Source organism: Pteropus vampyrus, unplaced genomic scaffold (assembly GCF_000151845.1).
Source record: "Pteropus vampyrus isolate Shadow unplaced genomic scaffold, Pvam_2.0 Scaffold141, whole genome shotgun sequence".
Lineage (NCBI taxonomy): Eukaryota > Metazoa > Chordata > Mammalia > Chiroptera > Pteropodidae > Pteropus > Pteropus vampyrus.
In genome coordinates, this window is record NW_011888922.1 from 2,868,578 (window position 1) to 2,895,624 (window position 27,047).

The window sequence follows — 27,047 nt, forward strand, 5'->3', positions numbered from 1 at the left end:
GTGGGGCGAACTCGCAGGGAAGTGGCTGCAGAGTTCCCCCGGAGAATAGGAGGGGGCCTCGGGCGTCCGCGCGGCCCAGCTTGACCCCTCTTGTTCTTCCTCCCTCCCTTTCGACCTCGCTCTGTCCGCTGTGGAACATCTCCGGGATCCCCCAGGGCTAAGTCCAGGTCGGCAGGTGCCGGAGGGTTCCGTGTAAGCCCCGCGGAAGGAGGGAGGGCCGCCGAGCTTTGGGCATGCATCGCGTGCAGTGAGCGCGGCAAGGGCCAAGGCAGCGGGCTGGGAAAGGAAGGGCTTGAAGAGGCGCGCGCTTGTCTCTTCCCCATCACTATGTCCATCACCATGTCCATCTCCATGTCCATCTCCATGTCCATCTCCATATTCAAGGTTCGGAGTGGAGGCGCAAAGCGGGCCCTTGTCAGGTGCGGAAAGCTGGCTCCAGGCTCGTATTGAGCATTTACGCGGAAGCAGGAGGGGCATATTTGGGGAATAAGACTGAGAAGGTTTGTGAATGACCAGTCCTGGCGCACAGTAGGGGCTCAGGGACTGCGGACTTCCTCTCCACCGCTCTGGGATCGCAAGGCAGCCACACTCTGATCTGTTCACCTCGCAGATCTGCTCATCAGAGACCTGCTCATCAGCCCGCTTTGCAGATGGAGAAACTCGGGCCCACTCATCTCCCCCTCCAGGGCTCCCAGTCTCCATTAACGAGTTCATCCACCTCTCAGTCACTCAGACTAATTGGGTCTCTTCCACCACCTCATAGTCTCTGTCCAGACGTTTCTCCCCTGGGTGTAGCTCCAGGCCCCTCGGGAGCCTCTTACCGAACCAGAGAAGACTTGAATATGCAGTCATGACCACCCCCTGAGAACCATGTTCCAAGTCTGTACCCCCTGCCTGCCTCCCCACTGATCCTTACCCCATTCCACTGCCTGTGCCCTGGGCTGTAGCCTCCCCAGGCCCTCAGTGCTCCTCTCCAGCACACTTGAGACTCCCACCCTCAGACCTCATTGGTGCTATTTGCCCCCGTGGTCTGAAAGGCTCTTCCTTTCCTCTCCACAGGCAAGTCCCGATATCAGGCTTCAGCTCTCATGCCTTGTCTCCACCAGGAGGACCCACCCACCCACCCTCTTCTGCATTCCCACCAGGTTGTTTGTGTCTCTTCCAGAGCCCTAAACTCATGCTGCCTCTCTCGGAGTTACTGGTGTAGTCTCCTGGGGGCTGAGGCTCATTCTGGGGAAGACAAAGTGCTTGGGGAAGACAAAGTGCTTGGTGAAGACAGGCAGCTCTGGTGCTAGTCCTCACTCTGCCCAGTGGGCTCCCGGTAAGTCCTCTACGCTTTCCAAGCCTCATTCTCCTGTCCGTAAAATGGGCTTCTAGCAGAAGTGTGTGGTGATCAGGTATAGGCAAGTTATGGGGCCCAGTAAGGCCCCATCATGTAGGGCATTTAGCAGCACTGCGTCTGGGCTGGACAACTCCCACGTTTTCAAAAGTGGAGCTGGAGCCATGTCTGAGAAAACACATCTGCCTCAGTCCCCAGAATGGTAGAGTTCGGAGGATGCTCAGGCCCCCTTTTATATTTCAGAGTGTTGGAGCCACAAGTGGGGTGTTGTGTGTTGGTTGCAAACATGGACTCTGGACTCACTACCTGGTCTCATATTAGCTGTGTGACCTCGGGCAAACAACCCAACCTCTCTGTGCGCCAGTTCCCTCACCTGTAAAATCAGTATACAGCGCTCACACTGTGGAATTGTGGGGATTAAATGGCCCCATCTAGTAAAGACCTAGAGTGGCCCCTGGCTTGGAGTAAGTGCTCTCAGCATGGCTTAGCTGATGTTATTTTCATCTAGTCCAAACACCTCATTTTGTGCAGACACTGGGTCCCTGGAAGCAGAGACACATACACATGACTGGTTAGATGCCGCAGCATCCTAGAATGTCGGCACTGGAAGGGCCCACCTCAGAGCCCATTTCTGGCAGCTCTCACCTTTTCTGACAGGTGAAAAAAGGAGCCTAGAGAGAGATAGTGGCCTGTGCAGGGCACCCAGCCTGGTGGAGTGGGGAATGCGTTGGCCCTAGTCTTCTTGGAGCGGGGAGGGGGAGGTTTCCAGACAAGTCATGAAGATCCTGGCCTCATGACAAGTTTGGGGCAGGGGTGTGGCTCCGGTGTTGCTTTGGGCCCAGGACCCTGCTGGTCATTTTTATAAACTGAGTCATCAAATGGTGCCATTATGGGGCCTGCTGTGTAGGGGCTTTTCCCATTTAATTCTCATAACCACCCTCTTGAGGAGACCTCATTAGCCCCATTCTGCAGACGATAAAACAGCCTCAGGTAGATGTTCTAGTCACACAATTAGGAAGCGGCAGAACTGGGATCCAAACCTGCCCTGTCTGACCCATGCTTGTGCTCTTCCCCTCCTCCTCCTCTTCTCTCCCCCAGGGAAAAGACACTTTTATAGGCTCCTCGAATGGCTGTCCAACTTCTGCTTGCATCTCCCTGGTAACTGGGAGCTCATGCCCTTACAGGGCAGCCCTTTCCACGCTACTTGGGAGAGCCTTTTGTCACCCAGAGCTGATCCACCTCCCTCTTTCTAGTTCTGCGGGACGCCATACCCCCGACGCCACCAGAGCCCTGGAGACAGAACCTTCTCTGCACCAGGCCAGAAATCTCCTGTCTTCATTGCTCCTGTAACAAGTGAAACTCATATAATAATGATTTCTTCTAAAACCTCAGCAGATCTAATTCCCTAGCTCTTGTTTGAGAACCTTAAAGGAAGCCCCTTGGCTTGGGGAGTGGCTCAAAAATGGAGGCTCCGAAGGCCTGGTGTTTTGGGGTGCAATATTCAAGTGACCATGCGAACCAGTCCCCCCACTGCCATGTAGAGAAGCCGAGTCAGTTCACAGTACTTTCCAGTCAGAAGTGGCTGCCTGTGGTTTTCTCCTGAGGGTTCAGACATGGGAGGGTCACGTTGGACGCCTGGACTTTCTTTTACTTTGTAAGTGCAGCTTTCTCATTATTTTCACGTGGTCTTTGTTGTGATCGTTAATAATTTGGAGGAGCTCCTCATGCGCTGTTACACTTCTGAATTTCCCTTTCTGAACATGGATGCTGCCTCCTTTGCCCACTTTTCTGTTTTGGTTCATATATTCTGGTCGTTAATCTGTTGCTGGCTGGAGATCATGCACATGTCTCTCCCACTGTCAACCTCTATTATCTTTGTTCTTCATTGAACAGAAATCTTTATTCTAGATACATTCAATCCTAGCTCTGTGAAACTAACGTAAAATGAATGTCAGCAGTAATTGAAAAATTTTTTTAAATTAAAAAAATACAAATTCAAGCTTCTAAAAATCCTCCCTTTATGAGTTTGAAATTAGTCTAAAGAGTCCTTCCCCACCCCTAGGTCACAAAGACGTTCTCCTTTACTCTCTTCTGTTATTTTTATAGTTGTACATTTCGAATGTAGGGCCAGGATCCAGGGAGAGTTCACTCTTAAATGCAGCGTTAGATGAGGCCCCAGTGGTACTTCCTCCACAGAGCGAGCCACACCACGGACTGCAGATCCACATCTGTCCCATGCGTTAGTTTCCCGCCTGCACAGGCTGCCTCTGAGCTCACCTCTTTTTGGGGGTCTGTGCATTAGCACTACTCTGTTTGTATTGCCACGGCTTTGTGGTCCTATCCAATAAGGCAAATGTCACCTCTAACTCTTAATTTTTAACAGTGGCTTAGCTATTTGTTTATGTTTTAGAGTAAGCTTATTGAGTGCCTAAAAAAAATCATAATGGCATTTTGATGAGGGCTACATTGAATTTAGAGATTAATTTGGGAAGAATGGACATCTTTATAATATTATGTAGTTCCAGCCAAGAACATGAATTATCTTTCTATTCAGATCATTGTCTCTGCCCTTTATTAGAACTTAATATTTTTTCTCCTTGGAGGCCTTGCACGTTCACTTAATTTCTAGATGCTTTATATTTTTATTGCTCTTGTAAGTGATATTTTCTCCCAAATTATTATTTTTTTAAATGTCAAACCAAGAGAAAAGTGGAAAGAACAATGAATACCCTTTATCTTTTACTTGAATTCATCAATCGTCACTATTTGCCACATTCGCTTCATCTCCCTCTCTCTTTCACATACAGTCACACATTCATACTTCTTTCTGAACCATTAGAAAGGAAGTTCCAGACATATACGTATGTTATCTTTTATGAAAATGACATTTTCTAGCTGGTTATGCTTGGTGTGGAGAAATGCTATTGGCTTTTGTATGTTGATCTTGACTCTGGTAATCTTGTTACGAGACTGCTGGCAACCACAATTAGAATTACATTTTATATCATGATCCTATGTCTTTACCATATGTGATTCACTTGATATTTTGTTCTATTAAATTTTTTTTAATGTGAGTTTCAGACTCTAAATTAATTTTATGACCCACTCATGGGTCTCAGTTCATGGTTTGAAAACTGCTGCTCCAGACGAGGTTGGGGGTCCTTCCCCTAGGCTCCCACTACGGGCCTGATCAGACTCCAGTGTCATTCCTTACACAGGAAAATGTAGCCCTGCCTGACTGAACTCAGGGGTCCAGAGGCAGACAAACACTCACAGTATTTGTCATTCAAACCCCAAAGTGTCCCCTCCCCAGAGCTGAATTCTGAGCTGGGTCAAGCCTGGCCTCCTCGCTCTGCCACAGACTTGTCGTGTCATGCCAGGCTGGTCATTGTTCCTCTCTGGGCCTCCTTTTCCATTCATTGGAAGTAGGGGGAAGGAGGCCATCTCTTAGGGCTCTTCAGGCTCATTTTCATAAACTGAGTCATCAAATAGAGCCATCCTGTCTCACCATAATGGTTATTTGCTCTTCTGGGTAGGTAGGGCCTTGGGTGGGGGAAACTGAGGTGAGGCCTTACCTTTGAGCTCTACTCTCACTTCCTGCCTAAAGAGCTGCTGGCTCCTGCTCCCAAGTGCCAGTGAGACAAGTGGGGCTGAGGAGGTTCTCCTTCCACTGAGGCATGGATAACGTTCTGGCTGTGTGTGTGCACCGCCAAATTGCTGTCTGCCTCCTTCTCTGTGGAGCTCGGAGACCTGGCCTCTGGCCTTGTGCAGCTGCGATGCTTGGACTCCAGGTGCAGTGGATGTCAGGCATGGTCGCTAGGGCCCATGGTCAGGGCCCAGGAATGGCAGGCAGGAAGCCCAGGCCCAGCAGACTTGTGTGACCTTGGGCAGGTCACTCCCCTACTTGGGCCTCAGTCTCCACATCTGGCCAATGGAGATGATCATAACCCCTGTTACCTGGTTGGGTATCCAAGGAAATCAGGGGCTCAGAGATGCTTTGTAACATGATATCGCTCTACCTTGATTTAGATGTTTAAAATAATATCTTAAAATATTTTTTAAAATTATTTTCTTGCATCTTTTAGATTCGGTCCTAAGGTTTTTTTTTTTTTTCCTATTATAAATGCTGCTTTTAAAAAATGACTTTTCCTGACTACTTGTTACTGCTATCTAGACATTAAATTGATTTTAGTACATTGATTTTGTATTTGGAAAACTTGATACTTTTTCATTAATTTAATCAATTATATATACATAGATTTTTTGGTGGGTTTTACATGTAAACTAATGGTTCTCAGTGAGGTGTATTGACCCCTAATAGGGAGATTTAGAAATTTATAATGGATTTTTTTACACATCAAAATTCATATTATTTTATTTTAAAGTATTTTTCTTTACTAATCTTTTATATTAAAATTAAAGAATTATATTGATTTTTTTGAAATATATATGTGTGGACAGATTATATTATCTAAGTATTTCACTTCAGGATAGGGAGTATGACAGTAATTTGTTAGAGAAAGGGGAAGTTGGATCTGACAGGGTTGCAAACCTCTGAGGTTTTGATAGTTTTTTTCTTATTTCAAGTCATTATATTTTTTAATTTTTATCTTGCCTTGCTGTGCTCTCAAGTCTTCAACAATGCTGAACAGAAGATGGGCACATCCAGTCTTCTTCCAAATCTTAAAGCAAATTCTTTCAATGCTTTTTACTAAGATTCCTTTAAAATCACGAATGGATGTTGAATTTTATATAAAAAATTTCTCCCTCATCTGAGATACTCAAATTTCTCTTGATGTCATGTACCACATTGACAGATTTCCCTTTTTTATTCATATATTCGGATTGCTTTTCTAATACTAAACCCACCTCGAATTTCATATTATTTTATTAAACTTTTTTTTTCAGACTCTAAATTAACCCATCAAGGTGCTGATGTGCATTATTCTTTTTACATGCTGGGATAAACCCATCAAGGTGCTGATGTGCATTATTCTTTTTACATGCTGCCACATTCTCTTGCTAGCATTTCGTGTAGGATTTTGCATCTCTGTTTGAGTGAGACAAGCCCATCATTTTCCTTGCTCATGAGATCAGTTACGCTGGCGGGGTAAAGGGAGGTAGCAGCACAGGCTCTCCGGGGGCCCAGAAATCTGGGCCCACGGACACGCCGCCCGCCTCCGCGCAGAAACCGTGTGCGGGGCGCGCCCCCTGGCGGCCGCGGGGAGCAAGAGCCCGATGAGCCGAGCAGGGCGAAGGTGGTCTGGTGACACGAGCAGCCCAGCTTTAGAGATGGAGTGACCAGGACCCACAGTGACACAGCAGGCCTCTAACTGCGGTGTTCTGACCCTTCTGGGCTGTGAAGTTTCTGATCTTAATTACTTTACCTGTAAAGTGAGGATAGTCTACCTGCCTGTCAAGGAAATGGGAGGAAATTGTCAAAGCACAGAATTCAGACTTTCCAGAAGATTGGGAGGTATCCTCTCCTGACCTCAGCATTCTTGCTTTCTTGACTGTTATAGCGCTTGAGAAATGGCAGCTACGGGAAAGGGAATTCAGGATTAATGATAATTGCCCCGAATGAGAGTCCACATCAGGGAGGTCTGAGTGAAGGAAGCACATTTGTTCTTTAATCGATTTTTGTTCATTATTGCTCATTTATTCAACAAATATTCATTGGACACTGTGGTAGGCAGAATAATGGTCCCCAAAAGATGTCTACGCCCTATTCCCTGGAACCTCTGAACACATTAGGTTACACGGGAAAGGGGAATTAAGGTTATAGATAGAATGAAGGTTGTTGATCAGCTGACCTTAAGAAGGAAGATAATCCTGGATTATCTTGGTGGGCCCCATGTGATCACATGGGTCCTTAAAAGTGTGGCTATATTCAGCTCGTGCATAAGCTGGGAGCTGCTCAGCTGAGATGGTGGGCCTCGCTTTCCTTGTGCTCTTTCGTCCCGGGCTGCTTCATGCCATGGGGGTCTCAGGGTTCCAGGATGGTAAAACACGGAGGCTACAAGACCTCTTGTGACCTGGACTCAAGATACAAGGGGTGAGGAGGAATTCCCAGAACTCGTGGCTATATGTAACCTGCTAATGGATTTTGAAGAGGTAAGCTGTCCCAGAAGGAGCGGTGTGAAGACCGGGAGGGCCCTCTGGGCAGAGGTGCAGAGCTCTGTCTGGGAATGAACAGGACAGATCTGGGACACGTTCTAGGTTTAACGTGGTTGGAGGAGTAAATATTGAGAGTTGAAGGTGCAGAGATAAATTACAGGTACCCTGAGAAGGGCCTTGAATGCCATACCTGCGGTTTTAACTTGATCGTGTGAATGTTTTGACAAGTCCATATCTGTTTTGAATTCAAGAGTCTGTTATAGCAGCACACATGGTGGTATAGAGGCTGGAGAGGGCAAGACTGGAGACAGGGAACCCAGGGGGCTGGTACAGTGGTCCATGGGAGAGACGGGAGGCCCAGGCCTGAACCGGGCAGGGGCTGTCAAAATGGCAGGGATGGTGTCCTTGAAACTTGGTGATTCATTGGGTATTCTGTAAGAAGGTTCACCTCTCAGGCTTCTTGTACTTCTCGCTAATTTAGAGGGGCCTTGGGACGGGGCGATGTCTGGATGAGAAGAAGGATAAGAATTGGGGGAGGGGGAGTGAGTGGTAGCAGCATGAAGGACTGAAAGAAGATGGAAGCACCAATTAAATCTGGGGCAAATACTGTTAAAGTGTGCAGCTGAAACTTATTGAATTTCGTTAACCGATGTCACCATAAAAAATTAATTAATTAATTAATTAAAAAAAAAAGAGATCATTGCAATTCCAGTCAATCAATCAATCAATCCATCAATCAATCTGGGGCAAATAAGGGCAAAGGTGCAGCCCCAGGGAGGGACCTGACCATATTCCTCTCCAGAATGAGCAACTCGTGTCCCACTCATGGCTGAGAGCCCAAGGCTTGGCACAGAGCAGGTATCTGTCCAGGGTGGCTAATGACTTAATTTGTTAACTCGGTTTTGTCAAGCCCCCTAAAAACTCATCTTTTATCCTCAGCGGAAATGCCTTTTGGGAAGTTTGTGGATGAATTGAAGTGGAAAGAAAATTAAATGGCGTGTTTATTGGAGTAAAATGAACAGCCTTTAGGACAGGCAGCTGTGACATCTAGAATGGTTCTGAAATGGCCAGGAAGGAACTTCAATGTATGTAGTGGGTGGGTGTGGCAAGATGTGTACTGTTCAGAAATGGCATGAACGCAATCCTAACTCATTTTCAGCAGCCCCTTTTACAACAGGCAGGTGTTTTAACCTAGTGTAAAAAGTCTTGGTCGGGTCCAGTGCTCGTTCTGCCACCCACACCCTAGTCTGAAAAACTGTGGTGGCATAAGGCAGAAGAACCTGTCCCTACCCCAACACAAACAGGTTCTGTGGGCACAGGTAAGTAGCCAATTACCAGGAAAGGGAGACAAATTGGATGGTCCCTTGTTTCAGGTCAAATTGGTCAGTAGGAGGATCTGGAAAGGAGTTGATTCCTCAGGTTTGTCCAGCAGTTGTGAGGTACCCCTGGCAAGCCCAGACTAGGCACTCTCATGGGAAGGACCCTATTCAGAAAACCCATTATAATTAGATTCAGACTACACCGTGGTGCTAACCCTTAAGACAATCCTACATTTTACAGATGCAGAATTCAATGTTTAAAGTTAAATGACCACAATCACACAGCTTTTCAGTGGAAAACCAAAATCCTAAGCCAGGTCTTTAGACATAAGTATGTAACAGCATCCTGTCAGGACTAATGCTAATGGGTTCCAACTCAGAGCCTGCTGCCTCGGTGTAGTGTTGGGTTGGGGTTACTGCCCTCCACCCCTCATGCACGTGAAGGGCTCACAGCTGTCCCCAGCCCAGCTGCTGGCACCCACAGAACTAGAACTCAGGCTCTCACTCCAGGTGTCCTTTCCAAGTGACTGGTGATTCACTTTGGTCAGGGGTGCACTTGTCCTTCAAAATTCCTCTACCTAATCCTTAAATGGTTGGTTTCTAGGACTTAGTCTGAGACCCTCTTCTTTTCTTCCGTGATCTCATCCACTCCCATAGCTTCACATATTATGTATGTTTTTGATTCTCAGATTTATATCTTTAGCCCAGATCTCTCAGCTGAGCTCTAGATCCACATATTTACACTCTCCTCAAGCGCTCTATCAGGATACAGTAAGCCCTCATGTAACAGCGTCAATAGGTTCTTGGAAACTGTGCCTTTAAGCGAAACAATGTATAAGGAAGCCAATTTTGCCATAGGCTAATTGATATAAACAAGAGTCAAGTTCCTACGGTATATCTCTAATATACTGTAATGGGTCTGGAGCAAAGGATAATGTGTGCAGAACTGCTGGGTCGTCTGCTCCAACACTCCTATAAGTAAATTACTAAATTTTGTTACAGTCTATAGAGTTGCCTTCTTCATTTGTCAGGCTGAAGATACCTTCTTGTTACAGTGGCTATTACACCTTTGCCCGACCATCAGACAAAGAAGAAACCAGAGCACCCAGAGAAAACTCACACAGACATGGGGAGAATGTGTAGACGCCACACAGATAGTGGCCCAGGCCAGGAATCACATTTCTCTCTCATTGTTATAATGAAACTTTGAATGAAATGACATTATTCACCTGCTGTACATATCTCAACAAATTCCAAACGTAATAACTCATCCCGAATCTGCTTCTTCCCATATGACTCAGATATATTTGATTTTCTCTCTCCACTCTCAGTGTCACTCTCCTCCATTCTCTCTCCTTGGACTGCTGCAGCCTCGTCGTTTCTGGTATCCCTATATCCACACCTGCTCCCTGTAATCCCTTTCCCACCTTCCCAAGAGCTTCCAAATTCAAATTCTTACCATGACTTTCTAAGCCCTCCGAGACTGAATTCCTGCCCGTATCTCCATACCGTCCTCTTGCTCTCTGCTATACCAGCCTTTCCCTTTTCCCAATTCCTCTCATCTTCAGTTCTTAACATAATGTTCATCCTCAGGGAAGCCCTCCAGTTCCCTAGTGCACACTCCCAGAGCTCTCAATACCCTTTCTCCATGACACTCATCCCAGATGGAACTGGCAGTGTCGTTCGACACTAGACTGAGTGCCACAGGGCAGAGTGTCTGCCTTGTTCCCCACTGTACCCCTAGCACCTAACCCTGACACAGCATTCCAAAGTTTGTTGAATGGATGGCATAGTGCCACATGGTCCCCACACGGTAGGGCTCAGGAAATTAATCCTCTCTTCTAATGCTTTCTCCACATTTTCCTTTGCGAATCAAGCCCTATTTTGACACTAGGCTACCCTGCCAAGTGAGACAGGTCCTGCTTTCTCTCACCTAGGTAGACTCATTCTGCATTCCAGTCCAGGGCTGAAGCAAGAGAAAAAGATGAAGAAGAAGAAGAAAAAATAAAAAAATCCCAGACATGCCAGAGTTGAGCCTGGAGTAAGATCAATAAAAATTCACTCAATCAAACAATGCATTTCCATGTGTAGGGCGTGTGGCAAAGTGGTTTAGAAAGGTGTGTCTTGTTCACAGACGGATTTAAAGCAATCCTAACTTTTCTGTCATCCCATTTGCAAAGCACTGTTCAAAATGCTTTGCAAATTCACTTGTGTTCTCTGTCAGGCAAGGGCTCCTGGTTTACCTCTTGCCAGCATCTATCTGTTGATCTAGGTAAGGCTTTCCTTCTCTGACACACAAAGGAAGGACTAGTTGAAGAATCTACCATATTGTCAGCAGTGATGGAAACTACCCATCCCAGCATGCTTGGCTAGGAAAGCTAATCGTTTAAAGTTGTGGTTTGGAAAACTCGTTGAGTTGTGGGAAATTCTTATTTTATACCTTGTAGATGGCACTTTGGTCATTGCCAAAGACAGAAATCACAGACATACGTGGCTTAAGTTGTACTTTTTTTTGTTTCTGATCCACCCCCATTCACTGTGTGAAGCTGGAGGGTTCACGTGTTTACTCCAGAGCTCCTAAAGTTGAGAATGCTGTGTGTTTATAGAGCATAAACGTTTAATTGAAAAGTTATTAGTTTTTAGCCTTGTAAATTACCCAGGCTTGGAGTAGAAAAGTACTGCAGTATAGTTTAATGACAAAAAGAATTCTGACGTTAATTATTAAACATCCTTTCCCATGAACAGGATCGCTGCTGGCCTATATGGCCCCTTTCCCTCGGAAATTGGAATAAGGTGTGTCCTGAGATGCATCCCTACCAAAGCACACACCTTAATATCAGCTTCCACTACCTCCACCCCCCAACTGAGTGCCTTTGTGTAGTGCACAACTGTTCAACTAACCATGGTGGCCCAGGCATAAAACATTACCAGAAGTCTTATTCGAAACCGCATCATTTAATCTTTCACCTATAGAAGGGTAATTGATGCTGAAATATATAGCCTAGATTGTGGCAGATTAGAAAAAATTACATAATTCTGTCTTCTAGAAAAATGATTGTGGCATTGGCAAATCAAATGAAAAAAATGAATAAGCAGATCTGAGGTCACCTGAAAATGGTTATTTCCTTTATAGTACAACCTGCGTTCATTAGATAATTGCTAGCAGAACAAAATATCTATACCGAAATGAAACTAGGAAACCATAAATTAACTTGAACAATTTATCTGTTGGTGACATTAATAACTCAGAAATGTTAGAAGTATGGAAATGCCTGATGTTAAACAGAAATTGATGATCATATCTGTTAAAATAGACTCATGTATTAATTGGTATTAAACAATTTAGCTCTAAAAGAGCCAAAAAGAAATGACTGTGGAAAGGACTTTGAACTTTTCCCCTTTGAAAGTTAAAAAAAAAAGTGTACATGACTATGATGGCTTAATAGTTCCTTGACAACTACTATATAACATGTTTTATATGGCATGAGAAAAATGGTCTAAAGATCTCAACTTTCTGAAAGTCAACTCAAAAGCTAAATGCAACTAGGGTTTTTGGATTTTAAAGTATGTAATGGAATTTCCTTTATAATGAAAACAAATTGTGTAATTGTTTCAAAGGTTTAGGTTCTTTGCAGCAGACTGTTTCCAGTCTAGTAAAACTGATAGGGAGAAATGATTTTATAGCGTAAATATTTAAACAAATCCCATGATTACATTCGACAAAAAAGTGAGAGATGTATTAATGGTGTGAAATATTTCATTCTGACAAATACACACGGGCATCACCACCTTGCAGTGAAGGGCAGGGGGAGGTATGATGGAACTTCCATCATGGAGCTCACTTGCTGAAGGTCTAGAGAAGGGAGGCAAACTCCCAGAACCAGAGGTTTTGCGGGTCACATGCATCTCCGTTGCATATTCTTTTTGTATGTTTTAAATGACATCTTTAAAATATAAAAATCATTCCTACTTTGCAGGCCATACGCCTGCAGACTGGAGTTGGTCTGTGGGCTAGAGTTTGCCTACCCCTCGTCAGGAGCCATTTTATATGATAGACACATTTTTTTTATCATTTCCTTTTAGGTGCATATGATCTCAGAATGAGTATTTGTATGTACTTAAAGATTTCTCTAATAAATGTGTCCTGCTGCACCCTTTACCTCTGCAAATTCAATTTAAAAGTGATGATCTGCAGATCTGACATTGCCAGAAATTTCAGAAGACTTACAATTATGTGAATCTTTGACTTAATTCAGGTATCAACATTAGGCTCTTTAAAGAAATGAAGCAGGTCTTGTTAAATGAAGGTTGAAAGGAACTGTGAGCGAAGTGTGACCTGCGGTTGGTGCTGTAACATTGCCAGCTGCTGAGCTAACCAGAGCAGGGTAATTTTAGGTCACTCGCATGCCTGTAATTGAATTTCTTGTTAGGTTTTAGGGTTTTCTAGCAGGAAATATTCTTATGATCGACCATTTTCCACACGAGCTGCCAATCAAAACAGGTAATTTACTGAATTTAATGATAAATGAAGGTCTCATGAAACAGTACTAGATATTTAAAGCATACTGAAATGGGGGACAGTACTGCTTATTCCAAAGGGCTGAATGTTCATAAACAACAAACATTCTGCAGCTAATAATTCCGTTTAAATGCTTTAGTAAGCTGTATTCTCCTTAGCTGCTCTGATTGTCTATCGGAGAGAGAAATGATGTTTGATGAAACTTGTTATCCCTTACATTTTCCACATTTCCTTCAATGATGTCAGGATTTCATTACCTAACGTGCGAGTTTATGGTCCAAAGCCAGAGTTTTATCTTCAGTTTGAATTTCAAGTGAAACAGTATCTATATCTGGGTCTAGATCATTTCCAAATAAGATAAAAATAATGAATCATTAATCACTAAACATAAATTTATCTACTTTTGACTTATTTTTACAGAGACTAAAGATATTTGGGTCTATTAATAAACATGTCTTCACCACAAACATTGTACTATTAAGAAACATATACCTCTAGAAATTGAGGTGGTGTCTTTATAAATCTGCTCATCTACAGAATGCTGACATGTGACAGACAGTTCACAATTGTCTGCTTCATTTACACTGAAAATTAAGGTTACTAAGGGTTAAGAATTCTAATTAATATACGTAAATGAAAACACTAGAAACAAAAAGAAGGGACACAATCTTGAACAGTCTCAAAGGAATAAAAGATGTTTTTGTTAAGGAAAAAAAAGGAGTAATTTTGTCCTAAATCAGTTGCTTAGAGGTTATTTAAAGGTTGCTCCAGAATGAAAAAGTGGAAAGTGAAGGACAAAACATGAATGGGTATAGAAAGTTGTAAACCGTCTGAAGACAGGGGTAGGGGTGGGAGGAGGAGGAAGGGGGAGAGAAGGGGCAGGGCGGTGGGAGAATATCTTATTCATTCAAGTGGTCAAGCTGGCTAAGAATGAATGCACTTATTTATAATTTTAAAAAATGAGCTTAATAGTGTACACGTGTAAAATGAAAGTTGAAATTCCCTCTGTTAAAAGGAAAAAGTTTCTTGGATTATTGGTCTGTTCTAAATGAGACTAATTATTGTCATTTAGGTTACCGGAGTAACTAAAGTATTGTTCACAGTGACCTGTGATCTTATTTAATCGAGTGTTCATTTTGACAACTTCCCCAAATCAAATTCTAAATAAAGTCTTTTTGATCTCAGATTTCCCAGAGGGCCCCTGGAAAATCTCAAGGGATTTGTTCTTTCTGCCTTGCAAAGAGTGATGCTAAACTAATTAGTTTTATTTGATACGTTAAATTGCATAGCAAGCATTGTTAAATAAGAAGTGACACTTAACCTTCTATAGCTTATATTTGTATGGGTAGGTATTATTAATATCAGTTCAGAAATTGTATAAAGTTTCTAATCTAGAAACTTGTCAGTGTCATAACTGTTCACAGTATGTCCTGGGATAACGTGATCAGCCATAACTCCAGTTATCTTAAAATGTTGAATGTCACAGACAACCAAATTTCCTTGTCAATTGTGTTATAATGAACTCTCATCAGATCTTTAACCATTGGCATTTTAAGTCTTTTGTCATTTTCAGATATTGTCTTACTCTGATGCTTTCCTGAAAAATGCTTGTAATCAGTTATAGCCTTCATCTTCCAAAAAAAGAGTCTCAGAGACCCATGGAAAGGACTATAGCAGGCACTCCAGGGTACAGGCTTCTGATGTCTTTGCTTATGTAACTTTAAGATCTTACTACTAGACTAATTATTTCCAGAACTAATAAAGCAACTCATAGATTCATAAAACTGCTAACCCCAAATTAATAAAGACATGAATTTCTCATACAGGACTGAGTAGAACGATAAAGAATAATTATGATTTCTTCCATGACTTTTGCTCAGAGTATTGCTTGTTCTTTAATGTTTTATTTTCAAAATTTAGGGAAACCCCCTTCTCTTAAGCTGTCTAAAACTTACAGCAATTTAGCAGATCATATCTTTGTAGATGAAAATGAAGTACTTCTTGCCTTATTCCTCCAAAATTTGGACACTATTCTTGAATATTTTTATTTTCATGGCAACATAGTTATTTGAATAAGTTCAGTAAGAATTTGTTATCCTTTTAAGAGGATACAATTGGAAACTCTGGTTATATTACCTACCTTTAACTGGAATGTCATATTTGACCAGTTTAAAGGAACTAAGTTTGACTTAAAGGAGCCATGCTTACAAAGGTCTCCTGGAAAACCAGCCTGGTACCCTTACAGGGTTCCCAGCCTTACAGGTAAGTAAGGAAGGCCACTTCCTGGCAGGCCAGGAAGCTTAGACTATTTTGGGGACTTTGAAAAGAAGGAATTCATCCACATCTGTGGGTACTGAAAGTGAAGTCTGATGGTGAGTTCTCGGCTTGCATTCCTAGCTTGGAGGCTTTTAAAAGTTCAACCTGAGAGTCCTAATAAAAGTTCTAGCAAAAGAAACTTTAAAAGGCCTATGTCTTCAGTTACTATTATTGCTGTACTTACGTAAACAATCAGGCCTAGTTTGATGAGACTAGCCTTGTTTTGCAAACAAAAGTAGTCTTAACTTGATTATCTTTAATAAAAATGGGGGTGATTACAGAGGGAAATTTTATGTTTCAATAGAAGAGTATAACCCGCCCTTGTGGATTAACACATTTCTAGTTCTGTTCATATTCTTTATTTTTGCCCCATTATAAGCTGGATCCTGCCATTTGTGCATTTTTGTCAGTAATTAACATTTCTAATTTTCTTCCACTTCTGACATCCCATCGCTAAAAACTAAACCCGCCCTTTTCCTGAAGCCCTGCAAGCTGAAGCCAGACGATTTGATATAACTTTAAAAGATTTATCACAACAGTTAATGCACTCAGGAAGTTCACCAGTACATAGTCCTTTGAGATCCGGGAAATAACCTTGACTGAGACCACCACTACCATCCTTACTCCACCATGTAAAGATGCTTTGAGACCAACACTTAAAAATCATTTTGATTGACTGCCCTCTGGACTAAAAAAAAAAAAAAGAGTTTATAATCTGCTCCCACTATTAATTTTTTTCCTTTTGTCTCTCCATAAATCTATGTCTTCTGTTTGTGGATCCTAAGAGATCTCTCCACAGCTACCAAATCAGCTTCTGGTCTGTGACACTTAGGAAGTTTTAGACGGGAAATAAAAGGGTCCAGAATACACCACTGTGGCATAAAAATTATTTTGAGCTGAAGGCATTTAGGAATCAACAGATGTAGGAAGAGGTCTTCCCCCGCCACCCCCCGCTCCCCCCCACCCCCCGAACTCCTTTTATCTGCCTAAAAGCAAAACCTCCCAAAAGAACTCAACGGTCATAAATCTTCTCCACTGGGAGTTTCAGTACCACACCTAAACAGACATTGTCACAAAACTATCATTACCTCCCTTCTATTCTCCTAAGGGCCCATTATCTTTCCTAAAAGTCATTTGTTTTTCCATAGTGCCCATTCTTTACCTTTCCTTCCCTTATTAAAATGGTGTATAGGCCCCATATTCTGACTTCTTGAGTCATAGTTTTCTCTGAACTCCTACATACATATGTGAACAAAAATCTCACTTTTCCCTTGTTAAACAATCTGTTTTTTGTCAGGCCTCCAACTACTGAATCTAAGAGGGTAGAGGAAAGATTTTTCCTCTCCAAAAGGCGAAATTGTTAAGTCCAGTAGCATGCTCACGTAAACCTCAGCGATATTGGCAACTTTTCTCTAGCAACTACAGTTAGACATTAAAATAAAAAATTTCCTAATTCTTAAAGGAAGTGCAACAGTTTAAAAAGCAGTATTGAATTTTTCCGGTCAGATGGGTCATGACCATTCTTGTTTTTCGTTTTACAGCCTTCCCCCAAAAAAGCTTTAACTAATTTTGGCCAAATTTTTGTCATTATTTCCAAATACTTACAGCATATTGAATAAGCTGTAATTTTAGACACGGAAAAATGAGACAAAGTGATCAAACTAATTATATTATGGCACTGATATGAAGCAAAATGTAAGACAGAGGTAGATCTGCAAATCACCACATAGTTGCAAATTCCAATTATAACTGGTTCTCTTTAAAACACCTGTTTTACACAAATGCTTATCCAGTAGCACATCATAAACCACAGGGTTAAAAGAATTTCTTCTGTCATGTAACATGGAATTGAGAGCTAAAACTGTTAAACTTAGCAACAAATGATTTTCTTCAAGAGCAAAGTAATACAGAACCCACAGGACTCACAAGAAACCCTTAAACTAAATTATTAGATACTTTTAGGGGCACTGGCTAAATTCTGCATTAAAACAGAACTTAGTTTTTTCAGGCATTTAAAGATTTTCATGCATTTTGTACCTGATATTTTTGGTCTCTTATTTTCTTTGACTCACACCCCCTCTACTTAGTATAAGAAATATCCTCTTTGTGTAAGAAAAGCCCAGATTTTAACAATCCTGGAAATTTTGCAGTAAATTATCTGATCAAATTCTGGTAAACCAAATATCACTACTTGGGGGTTCTCATTTGTATATTATGTTTCTCCTGTTAAGCATCAATTTATAAAATATCACAAGGATAAAAGAGATCACTTCAGGTGGTGGCAATGTTTCACAAAAGCACCAGGGTGGGGTGGAGTAGATAGAGTGATCAGTCAGTTCAACACAACCATCTTTCACCTAGTTTTTCCTTAAAAAAAAAAAAAAGTCCAATTGCTTTCCATTTTCCAGAGTGAAAATGGCAGCATAGGAAGAAGGATACTAAAATGTGCAAGCAAAATTGCTTCTTTCACGTCCTTATAAAGTATTAATGTTTTCTAAAATATAATTTGTTATAAGGCTCACAGATGAACATCTTTCACATCAGGTGATATGCAAACAAACCATTATTTGCTCAGCAGGAAACAGGTTTTTTGTACACTCTAGTTAACAGCATGTCTTCTAAGAAAATAAAATAAAGGGAGGGGGGTAGTAGTAATCCAACTCTGTAATGACCACCCAGAATCTTAGAAGGAAAAAAACCAAAGTCATTGAAATAAAGATGATTTAGCAATATTCTGAAGGTCAGCAGTATTTCCATAATACTTGATATGGCACAAGTACAAAGTCCTGAGTGTGCTTATACAAGGCTTGCTGAAAAGAGAGCCACGTGTGAGGCACAAACTAACTTGGAAAATTAAAGAGCCTGGACTTAGTCTTTGCTTTTTGCTCAAAACTTTTAAAACGTTTTATGCTAAGCTTTCATGTTGTTTTCAGAACAGAAACAAGGGTCTTTGAAGAATTGGCCATAGTGTTACTAGTCACCCAACGGGGCCCATGCTTCCCCAGTGAGGTGCTGGACAACTTTATTCAACAAGTGGTGTCTGAATCAGTCATTGAACAAACTGCTCTAAAGGGCCTGTGTCAGGGCATGCTCTCTATATCTTTAATTTGACTTTAATACTGTAGAACCTCAGTCTCCCAATGTTTAGCAGCATTATCATGAAGGATGTGCCTTTGTTCCTATATAAGTATTCTTTATGCAGAAGTATATCTTGAGCAAAGAGTACAAAAAGACAATGGTGTGAAACAAATGAACTCATTAAAAATGTAAGATGGCTGATAGCCCAGGTAGCTGCACATAAAATGTAGCCGGAAGTCAGAATCTTGTAATAAACAAAAGAACAGTCTAATGGGCTGTGTGTTAGAACTGTTTAGTTTTATATTTTCCTAAGGCACAACCAAAGTTCTTTTAGATTTATGTTTTGGCAAGTGCTTTTCTTGCTGGAGGATCATAAATGTAGGTGGAAGTATCTGCCTAAGTGCATGTTGGTATGCTAAGGTAAGGGAATTAGAACTCGGACTAAAACTAAGGCCAGTAGGTGAAGAAAAACAATAACATTAAATTTGTATTAAAGCTACTTACTAAATACTGGAAAAATGACTGAACTGTTTAATACCTTCGCTTAAGAAAAAAACAAGTTTCTTTTTGAAGCTGTAGCTCAGGATTGTATACGGGTTAATGTCACCTGATGTGGTAAAAAACCATCTGAATTTTATAATAATGTATAAGCAGGAAAAAGTCATAAAAGTGCTAAACAGTAAAGAACTACAAATATGAGCAAAGGGGTCAAATCAGGTTTTTAAATCTAGACAGGTGTTATGTTTGTGAAAAGTGATACAATTTGTTATACACTCAAATCCAAATTAGAGCTATCTGCCTTACAAGGAGATTCCGCTGCCATTTTTTTAGCACTTTAATTTTTGGAAGTTCTGTTCTAAGTTCAAGTAAGTTTAGAGCTGTTTTTAATCTTTATACCTATTTCTTTCAAAAAATTAAGGAGCAGGTATTCTAATAAGCTTTACGTAAATAGGATCCTGATGATTTAGCTCTAGTTAACCTAACACATTTCCCTGGGCATAACCATGGCCTCTGAAAACTGGAAAATATTGCATAATTTAAAAAGTCAGAGTATAACAACATTCACTGGTAACTTCAAATAAATTATGCTAGGAAGATGGAATATGGGAAGGCTAGACCACTAATCATGTTTGCCTAGCCATAAAAACAGTAACAACTTAAAGATCTGCAAAGATCAAAGGAAAGAAAACCACCACCTTTAACTCCTGGAGATACAACATTCTACAGGTGTCTTCGTGGGCTTCGTAAAGGCTATAAGATGACCCACCTACTCTGATTGGCTGTGGGCCACACACAGACATGACAGAGCTGGGATGTGACAAGTATAGAACACAGTGGCAGGTCTGAGCTGGCTTATGACACTCTAAGCGCACAGGCAGACAGTGAAGAACTACCATCTTACTGATAGCTTTTTTTTTTTTTTTTACCTTAGAAAACCATCCATGAGGTTACTATAACAAAAATATAAATCAAAGCTGATACAGCTAAGTGCTGGCTCACAGCTGGCCATTTGAATATGGGGTTTTGCCAGCCTAGCTGTTTTCATTAATCAAATATTAAGAAAAGTATAATTCACATGCAATCCTTGTCAGAGAAGAGGAAAAAGTTAATTTCCTATGATCAGCACGAACTGTTAGCCTGTTAAGAAAAGCCCAATTTTTCTAGCATTCAAGTATATACATACACATCATGTCTGTTTCTTTTTAAACATGTCAGGGTGAGGGTTAGGAGGAGGACAAATGAGATCAAGACATGAGCTAAATATCCAACAAGCTCCATTTCTCATTCTGCGTGTGGCTGGCAGAGTTAGTCAGAAAGTCACTCCCTTGCTGTGAAGGTCATGCTATATTTAAACATGTAGGTCTTTAAGGATTTCCTTATTCATTTGGCCAGGTCTGTGATAGGTGCTTTGTTTTCTGGGTGGAATAATTCATCAGTATTTCCTGAGAGGCTCAAACAGGATCACTGGCCAGATTCCGAAGATAAACTGTTTGGAAACAAGTTAGAACAAAATGAGAGAAGACAAAATTGTTCCTTGAAAAAATGAAAAAGAACCCATGCGTGAGCTATGACTATAGTGCCTGGTAGGTTTGCTAGTATTGTCCTGGTAGTAGTAGCCTGAGCACAGCACATTTTTTCCAGGCTTGTACCAGATCACAGAAACTATTTTTAATTCATTTATTTAAATATATTAAGCATCTACTAGCATGGAGCTGGACATTTAAATCATCCTTAAAACAAATTTTCAATATAGTTATTAACAGCTCTATTTTATTGTTGAAGAAATTGAGGCTTAAAGAGATCTGCCTAAGGTCAAAAAGCAGTGGATGCAAGATTAAGATTCAAGGGTATCTGGTTCCAAAGCCTGTACTCACTCAACTACCTCCCCACCTCACCCTCTTCTTCCACCTCCATCTCATCCTTCCAACATCCCCCCTCTCCAACACACACAGACACACACACACACACATGAAGAAGACTTACCTTCACTTTTGGCCTGCATCTCAGGTAAAGCGTTCTTGTATATATACTGAAAGAAAAGAGGAAGGAAAGCTCTTCAGATTGACTTTTAATCCATGCACACTACTTACTGACAAATCTAACCATAGTGTTTCTGTATATACAAGAACGAACAACATTGGTATATCCTTTATTCTTTTAGCAACCATATTTTTGAGCACCTACTCTGTCCAGAACACTTGGCAAGATGCTAAGACAGAGAAATGATCAACTCAGACTGTGACCTCAGGATGTTTGTAGTTTAGTAGAGAGCATTCCACTCATGCTCGATATGATTTATATCACAATTGCCAGTTTCATTTCTGAAGATATACTGTAGTAAAGATTAAAGTAGAGTGTTCTTAGAAGGCTTTGGAAATTATTATATCAGCTCTACAGGATTACAATACAGGTATGAAATAACCAAGACGGTAACAGATTCCTCTTAGTATCCTTTAAAATGAATCACCTCTGAAGATATCATATTCTAAAATTAGTGCATACAGCAAAAGTAAAGTAAAATTTATCCCTGAATTCATTAAGCTATCCATAAATACAGCATAAAAACTGTATCCATAAATACAGTTTTATGTATAGTACACTATTAAATTTGTATGTTAATATACAGTGTATCATGTACATATGCAAAATAAAATTTTATAGTATGAACAATTTTCTCTTTTAAGCAAGGGAAGAAAAGGTGAACGAGCATGCATAGTGGAATTTGTATAATTTAATGTGGCTATGATGCCACTCTACCCAAAACCAGAACTGTAAAGAGGAGCATCAAGTATTATGATGAATATTCTATTGTCTTAAAATATAACCTCGTCTGACAGTTTTTCAGATATTAATCTCTAAAAGTTGCCACCTTTTCCTTTCTCTTTAGGAAAGAATCCTGGACTGGGGCAGAGAAGCCCTGTATTCTAACCCTTGCTGTTACCTCCACCACTCCCGACTGTTTATTATGCACCTACAATGGTGGGGAAGCACTGGACCCAGAGCTTTATACACATTTCATTCTTAAACTACACCTTACTAGGTAGGTATAATTATTCCTGTTTTGCATTTGAGAAATGGTCTCAGAAAGTTCAAATGTTCCATTCAAAGTGCCACAGCTATTTAATGCAAGAAGCAGAATTCGAATTCAGGTTCTAATTGTTAGCCAAAATATACTGTACTCTAACTAACCAGTGACTTTGAGCAACTCACTTCTCTGTGGGCCCAGTTTCCTTTACCATCAAATGAAGATGTTATATTAGGTGATTTCCAAGGACTACTAGATTGGTTTGGGGAGACAGAAAACTCTGGGCTCAACTCCAGGCGATAACACTAAGATCATGTGTGAGGTACTTGACTTCTCTGAGCTTGTCTTTTCTCAAGGAAAATAATACCTGCCTTATAGAACTGCCCTGAAGATTAAAGGAGGTAACAGATATCAAATGCCTAGTCTGAATGAAATTATAAGCTTAAAATTCACACTTTTTATTATGAAAAATTTCAAACATAAACAAAAGTACCTATCACATAAAATGTTAAAAATATCTTATCTTCTCTTATGTGCAGAATCTATAGTGATGCCTCCTCTAAAAACTCTCCTAAATTACCTCAGAAAATCAACATTAATACAATACTACCATCCAAGTCAAGACTTCATTCAAATTTTGCTGACTGTCTCAACAATTTCTTTTTTCTTTCTGATCCAGGTTACTAACCAGAAATAGGCATTACATTTAGCTTTCATGTAATGTCTTAACAGTTTATTTTCTAAGTTTTTCAAGTGTTTCTTTGTCTCTCATGTACTCGACAGTCTTAAAGAGTACAGGACTTTCAATCTGTAGAAGAACCTTCAACTTGGGTCCATCAATGCTTCCTCACGACCAGACCCAGGCCATGCATTTTTGGCAAGAACACCACAGAAATGATGCTTAGCTCATCTCAGTGCATTACATCAGGAGACACGCTATACTGACCTGCTCCATCATGGGCAATGTTTAAACTTAGATGCATAGTCCAGTTGGTTGCTGACAGTTTTCTACACTGTAAAGTCGCCATTTACCCCTTGTATTGGTGTGTCATGGGAAGACATTCTGAAGTAAACCAATATGTGTTTCTCATTAAACTTCCACCTATCAGCCAGGGCATCCATTGGTAACTAAAGCCTATCGACTACTCCTACGATGGCTGTCAAATGCTGATTGTTTCCATTACTTGGTATTCTTCTGTAAGAAACAGTTTTTGCTTCTCCTCATTTATTTATTCATTTATTTATATTAGTATGCACTCACAGATTCTGCTTTTATTCAATAGGTTGTTAAAATTCATGCTATTTAATTTTGATACTCGAATTATAGGGTATAGAACTAGGTAATATATGTATGTGCAAACATATGTATACATATAATTTATACAATACAATCATCTTTTTCTATTTCTGAGTGTATATATATGTATATACATGTGTGTCACACACCCATGAGTTCGTACCAATACTTTGTTATCCTCAAGACATCTACTTTCTATTTAATCAATTCATTCATTTCCCAACTCAAGCCACCATCTCCATCTATCCCCTCCACGCCCCTTCCCCTCATCACTCTGCTTCCTTGCCCTGCACAGCAGCCCCTTCCTCAAGACAGCCAGATTTTCTTAGAAGCTCAGCATGCTGCTACCACTGACCCCACTTCTTCATTCTCTATTCCCCTCGGCACTGACCCCTCTTCCTCGTTCCCTATTCCTTAGACGTTGAATGCTACCACCTTATACAGCACTTCCTCCCCCTCTTGAAGGGTTTCCACACCAGGAGAGAAGAAGAAAGTGAAAGGAAGATGGAAAAGGGAAGGAAAAAGTGGGATACCCTAGCCTTTTAAAATAGAATATAAGTATAACTTCGAGTATTAGAGATATTCATTACTGTATTAGATTACACTGAGATATTGTTCTTGGGACTTCTTGGGCAGTGATAAGGTCCTACATTTTTAATTCTTGGGTTAGCTTTATAATTATTCTTGTTTCTCTTTTTCTATCATTTATCAATTTCCCCAAGCATTTTCTCCCATATCCCTTCCCTTTTAAATTAGATATTTCCCATATGCTATGGGCTGAGAATCCAAATAATCAATGTAGTAAGAAGGTGCAAAAAGTAAATATACTTAGAGTCAGAGTTTAATAACCTTGAGCTTTTCATAGCATGAATTCAGTGATTCTTATTTAGTTGCCCAGAAGTTCTTTTTATATAATTCTCAGGTAGTTAAATTTTAGATAATTCGGGTTGCCTAAACAAGTTCATCTCCAGATAGTTGAGATACAAATGTTATTTTGGGGAGGTATTCTAAAAATTTCACTTAAGTAAATTTTCACATTGGTTCAAAGGAAAATTTTCTTCCCCTTTCTACAAATACGTCAGCTCTCTCAATTCTTTTTTTCTCTTTAATTTATTATTATTATTTTTAAAAAGATTATTGGGGTGACATTAATAAAATCAAATGTTTCAAGTGTACAATTCAAAAGTACGTTGTATATATATTGCATTATGTGTTCACTTCCCAAAGTTAGACTTCTACTCTCTCAATTCTTGAGAAGAATTTGAGAATAAACATAGCCTGATCCCCTGGTAAAGAGATCAATATGTACACATTCATTAAGTAAATCATTTAACAATATATACTGAGTGTGTACTATGTGACATTTTTCTAAGCATTTGGGAGAGTAGCAGTGAATAAGATAAAGTCCCAGCTACTCTTAAGGAACTTATAGTCTAGTTGGGAGCGGTAAACAAATAAATAAGTATATAACTGGTTATAAATGCTTTGAAGAAAAATAAGGCCTGATAAGGGGGGAGGGAGTGATCCATTTGAATAGGGTGATCAGAAAGAATTCTGATGTAATTTTTGCTATTAATGGCTGACCTCCAACAGATTCTTTACTAGGGAAGCAGGGGAAGAGTGGCAACTGATTTGACAGGGAAAGAGACTACTTAAGCTGCGGACTTCAGACCCATGCTTTTCCATTCCCCTACTCAGGGGGTCTGGCTGCTTTTCTTTCCCCCTTACATTTGTTTACTATAAAATAAGATATGCTGATTAATTAGAAATGGAGATATTTTATTCTATTACTAAAAAAAGTTTATATCCAACTTGCATTAAACAGATCATGTATCAGAGGTCAGTTAGTACAACTGTCTTACTTTAAGGATGAGAAAACCAGCCTTGAGAGAGAGGAAGCGATTTGCTTAAGGTCACGCAATGGCAGAGGCAAAGCTGGAACATAAGTTTCTGATTCTGTCTCTGACATTTTATATTTACATCATCCTATTTGAAGTGTATAGAAAAAAATACTCAATGTTAGGTTTAAAAAGTCTCTATTTCCTACCTGAAAAGGATGTGAAGATAAGACCCAAGGCCAGTTAAAATATGCCACCATGCATGAAATTGTGTGGTAACACCTATGACAGGTGGTACCTTCTTTCGAAAGTTCCTGTATAGAAAGGGGGGAAAAATCATCATGTTAATTTTTTTTTTTTTTAATATTTAGCAACTAATGCTGACAGTCTCAGAAAACTTTGAAATGCCATTTCTCAAATTTGGCAATTATTTCATTTCTAAGCCTGTTGTAGTCTGCTGTATTGTTTTCCAAAGTGTATTTTGAAGAACAGTATTTCTAGCAAAAGTTCTACAAAGAAAAGGACTCTGTGGTCAGAATAAATGCTGGAAATAGTACATAGTTTATTGCACTTTTGGCAATCTGTGATGCATATTAACAGATTAAAAATTTTGAAAAGTCCTACCATAACTAAAAGAGTTTATCTCCTTTTTTTTCAGGTAACCTACTAATCGACAGGACCCTTTTCTCAAGTAATATCAACACCTTATGGAACGAGTGCTTCCTGGAACACACTTTGGGAAACATTGGTCTACTTACCTATTTATTCACTTTAAGAAACTAGATAACTTGTCCTATGCCCTGCATACAACCGTAATCTTAGAAGAGCACCACACAGTATATAAAGTCCTTTTGTATCTATTATTTCATCTCATAGCGAATCTTTGAGGTGGCTATTATTAGCTTTGCTTTACATCTCAGGAATGTAAAATTCAGAGAGGTTAACTGAATTGTTCAAGTCACTCAGCAGGTGGCACAACCAAGTCTAAAATTCTAGATCTTTTGATTGTGTATCATATTAATAGTCTCATTTAGTAGAAGGAAAAACAATCAATGTGAAACACCAAATTATTTTTCTAGATACCTCCATGAATTTTTAAGACAATCATCATTTCTAAACTAAGAACCTACTTTGTTTCTTAGTGGCTCTCACCCAGAGGAGGACTTACATCAACAGTGTAAAAGCTCCAGTGGGGTTTCTGATGAGTATTACTGATTTAGAATGACTCAATTAGATTTTCGTTTCCTAAGCAAGGTGTATTACTTGTTTGTTTATGTACATTTAAAATCTCCATTTACTTATTTAACTTTTTATTATGGATAATTTTAAACATGTGCAAAAGTAGGCAAAATAATGTACCCATTACCTAGCTTCAGCAATTTTAACTTATGGCCAATCTTGTATCATCTAAACTCCAATCTACTTCTCCCCAGCCCCATATTATTTTGAAGCAAATCCCAGGTATTGCATCATTTTATCTCTAAATATTTCAGTATGTATCTCTTAAAGATTAAAACCTTTTTAAAACATAACCATAACACCAGTTTTATACCTAAAACATTAATAATAATCCCTTAATATCATAAAATATTCAGTTACTAATCAAAGTTCTAATCATCTCATTAACTTTTTTTTTTTAATAGTTGATTTTTGAATCAAAATCCAAAAAAGGTCAATACATCACATTTGGTTGATATA

The 27,047-nt window shown here is 40.1% G+C and overlaps 1 protein-coding gene and 1 long non-coding RNA gene across 5 annotated transcripts in view; one reads left to right on the top strand and one right to left on the bottom strand.

Annotated features, from left to right (window-relative positions):
- LOC105297619 lies at positions 1–27,047 on the top strand. 3 transcript variants are annotated; one of them, XR_002782340.1, is made up of 5 exons: positions 1–167; positions 385–500; positions 1,166–1,321; positions 22,077–22,229; positions 26,008–27,047. It is a non-coding gene; the product is annotated as an uncharacterized LOC105297619 (long non-coding RNA). The 3 variants fall into 3 exon arrangements; XR_896367.2 differs by lacking the exon at positions 385–500; XR_002782341.1 differs by lacking the exons at positions 22,077–22,229; positions 26,008–27,047 and adding an exon at positions 2,438–4,413.
- Positions 17,264–27,047, bottom strand: part of ACER3 (alkaline ceramidase 3) — a 120,179-nt gene continuing 110,395 nt past the window's right edge. For both annotated transcript variants that reach the window (XM_011368383.2, XM_011368382.2), the window contains 3 exons: positions 25,559–25,663; positions 21,173–21,218; positions 17,264–20,675 (listed from right to left, as the gene is read on the bottom strand). In XM_011368383.2, coding sequence (XP_011366685.1) covers positions 20,622–20,675; positions 21,173–21,218; positions 25,559–25,663 — 205 coding nt within the window. In that variant the 3' untranslated portion in view covers positions 17,264–20,621. The remainder of the gene's footprint in view (positions 20,676–21,172; positions 21,219–25,558; positions 25,664–27,047) is intronic.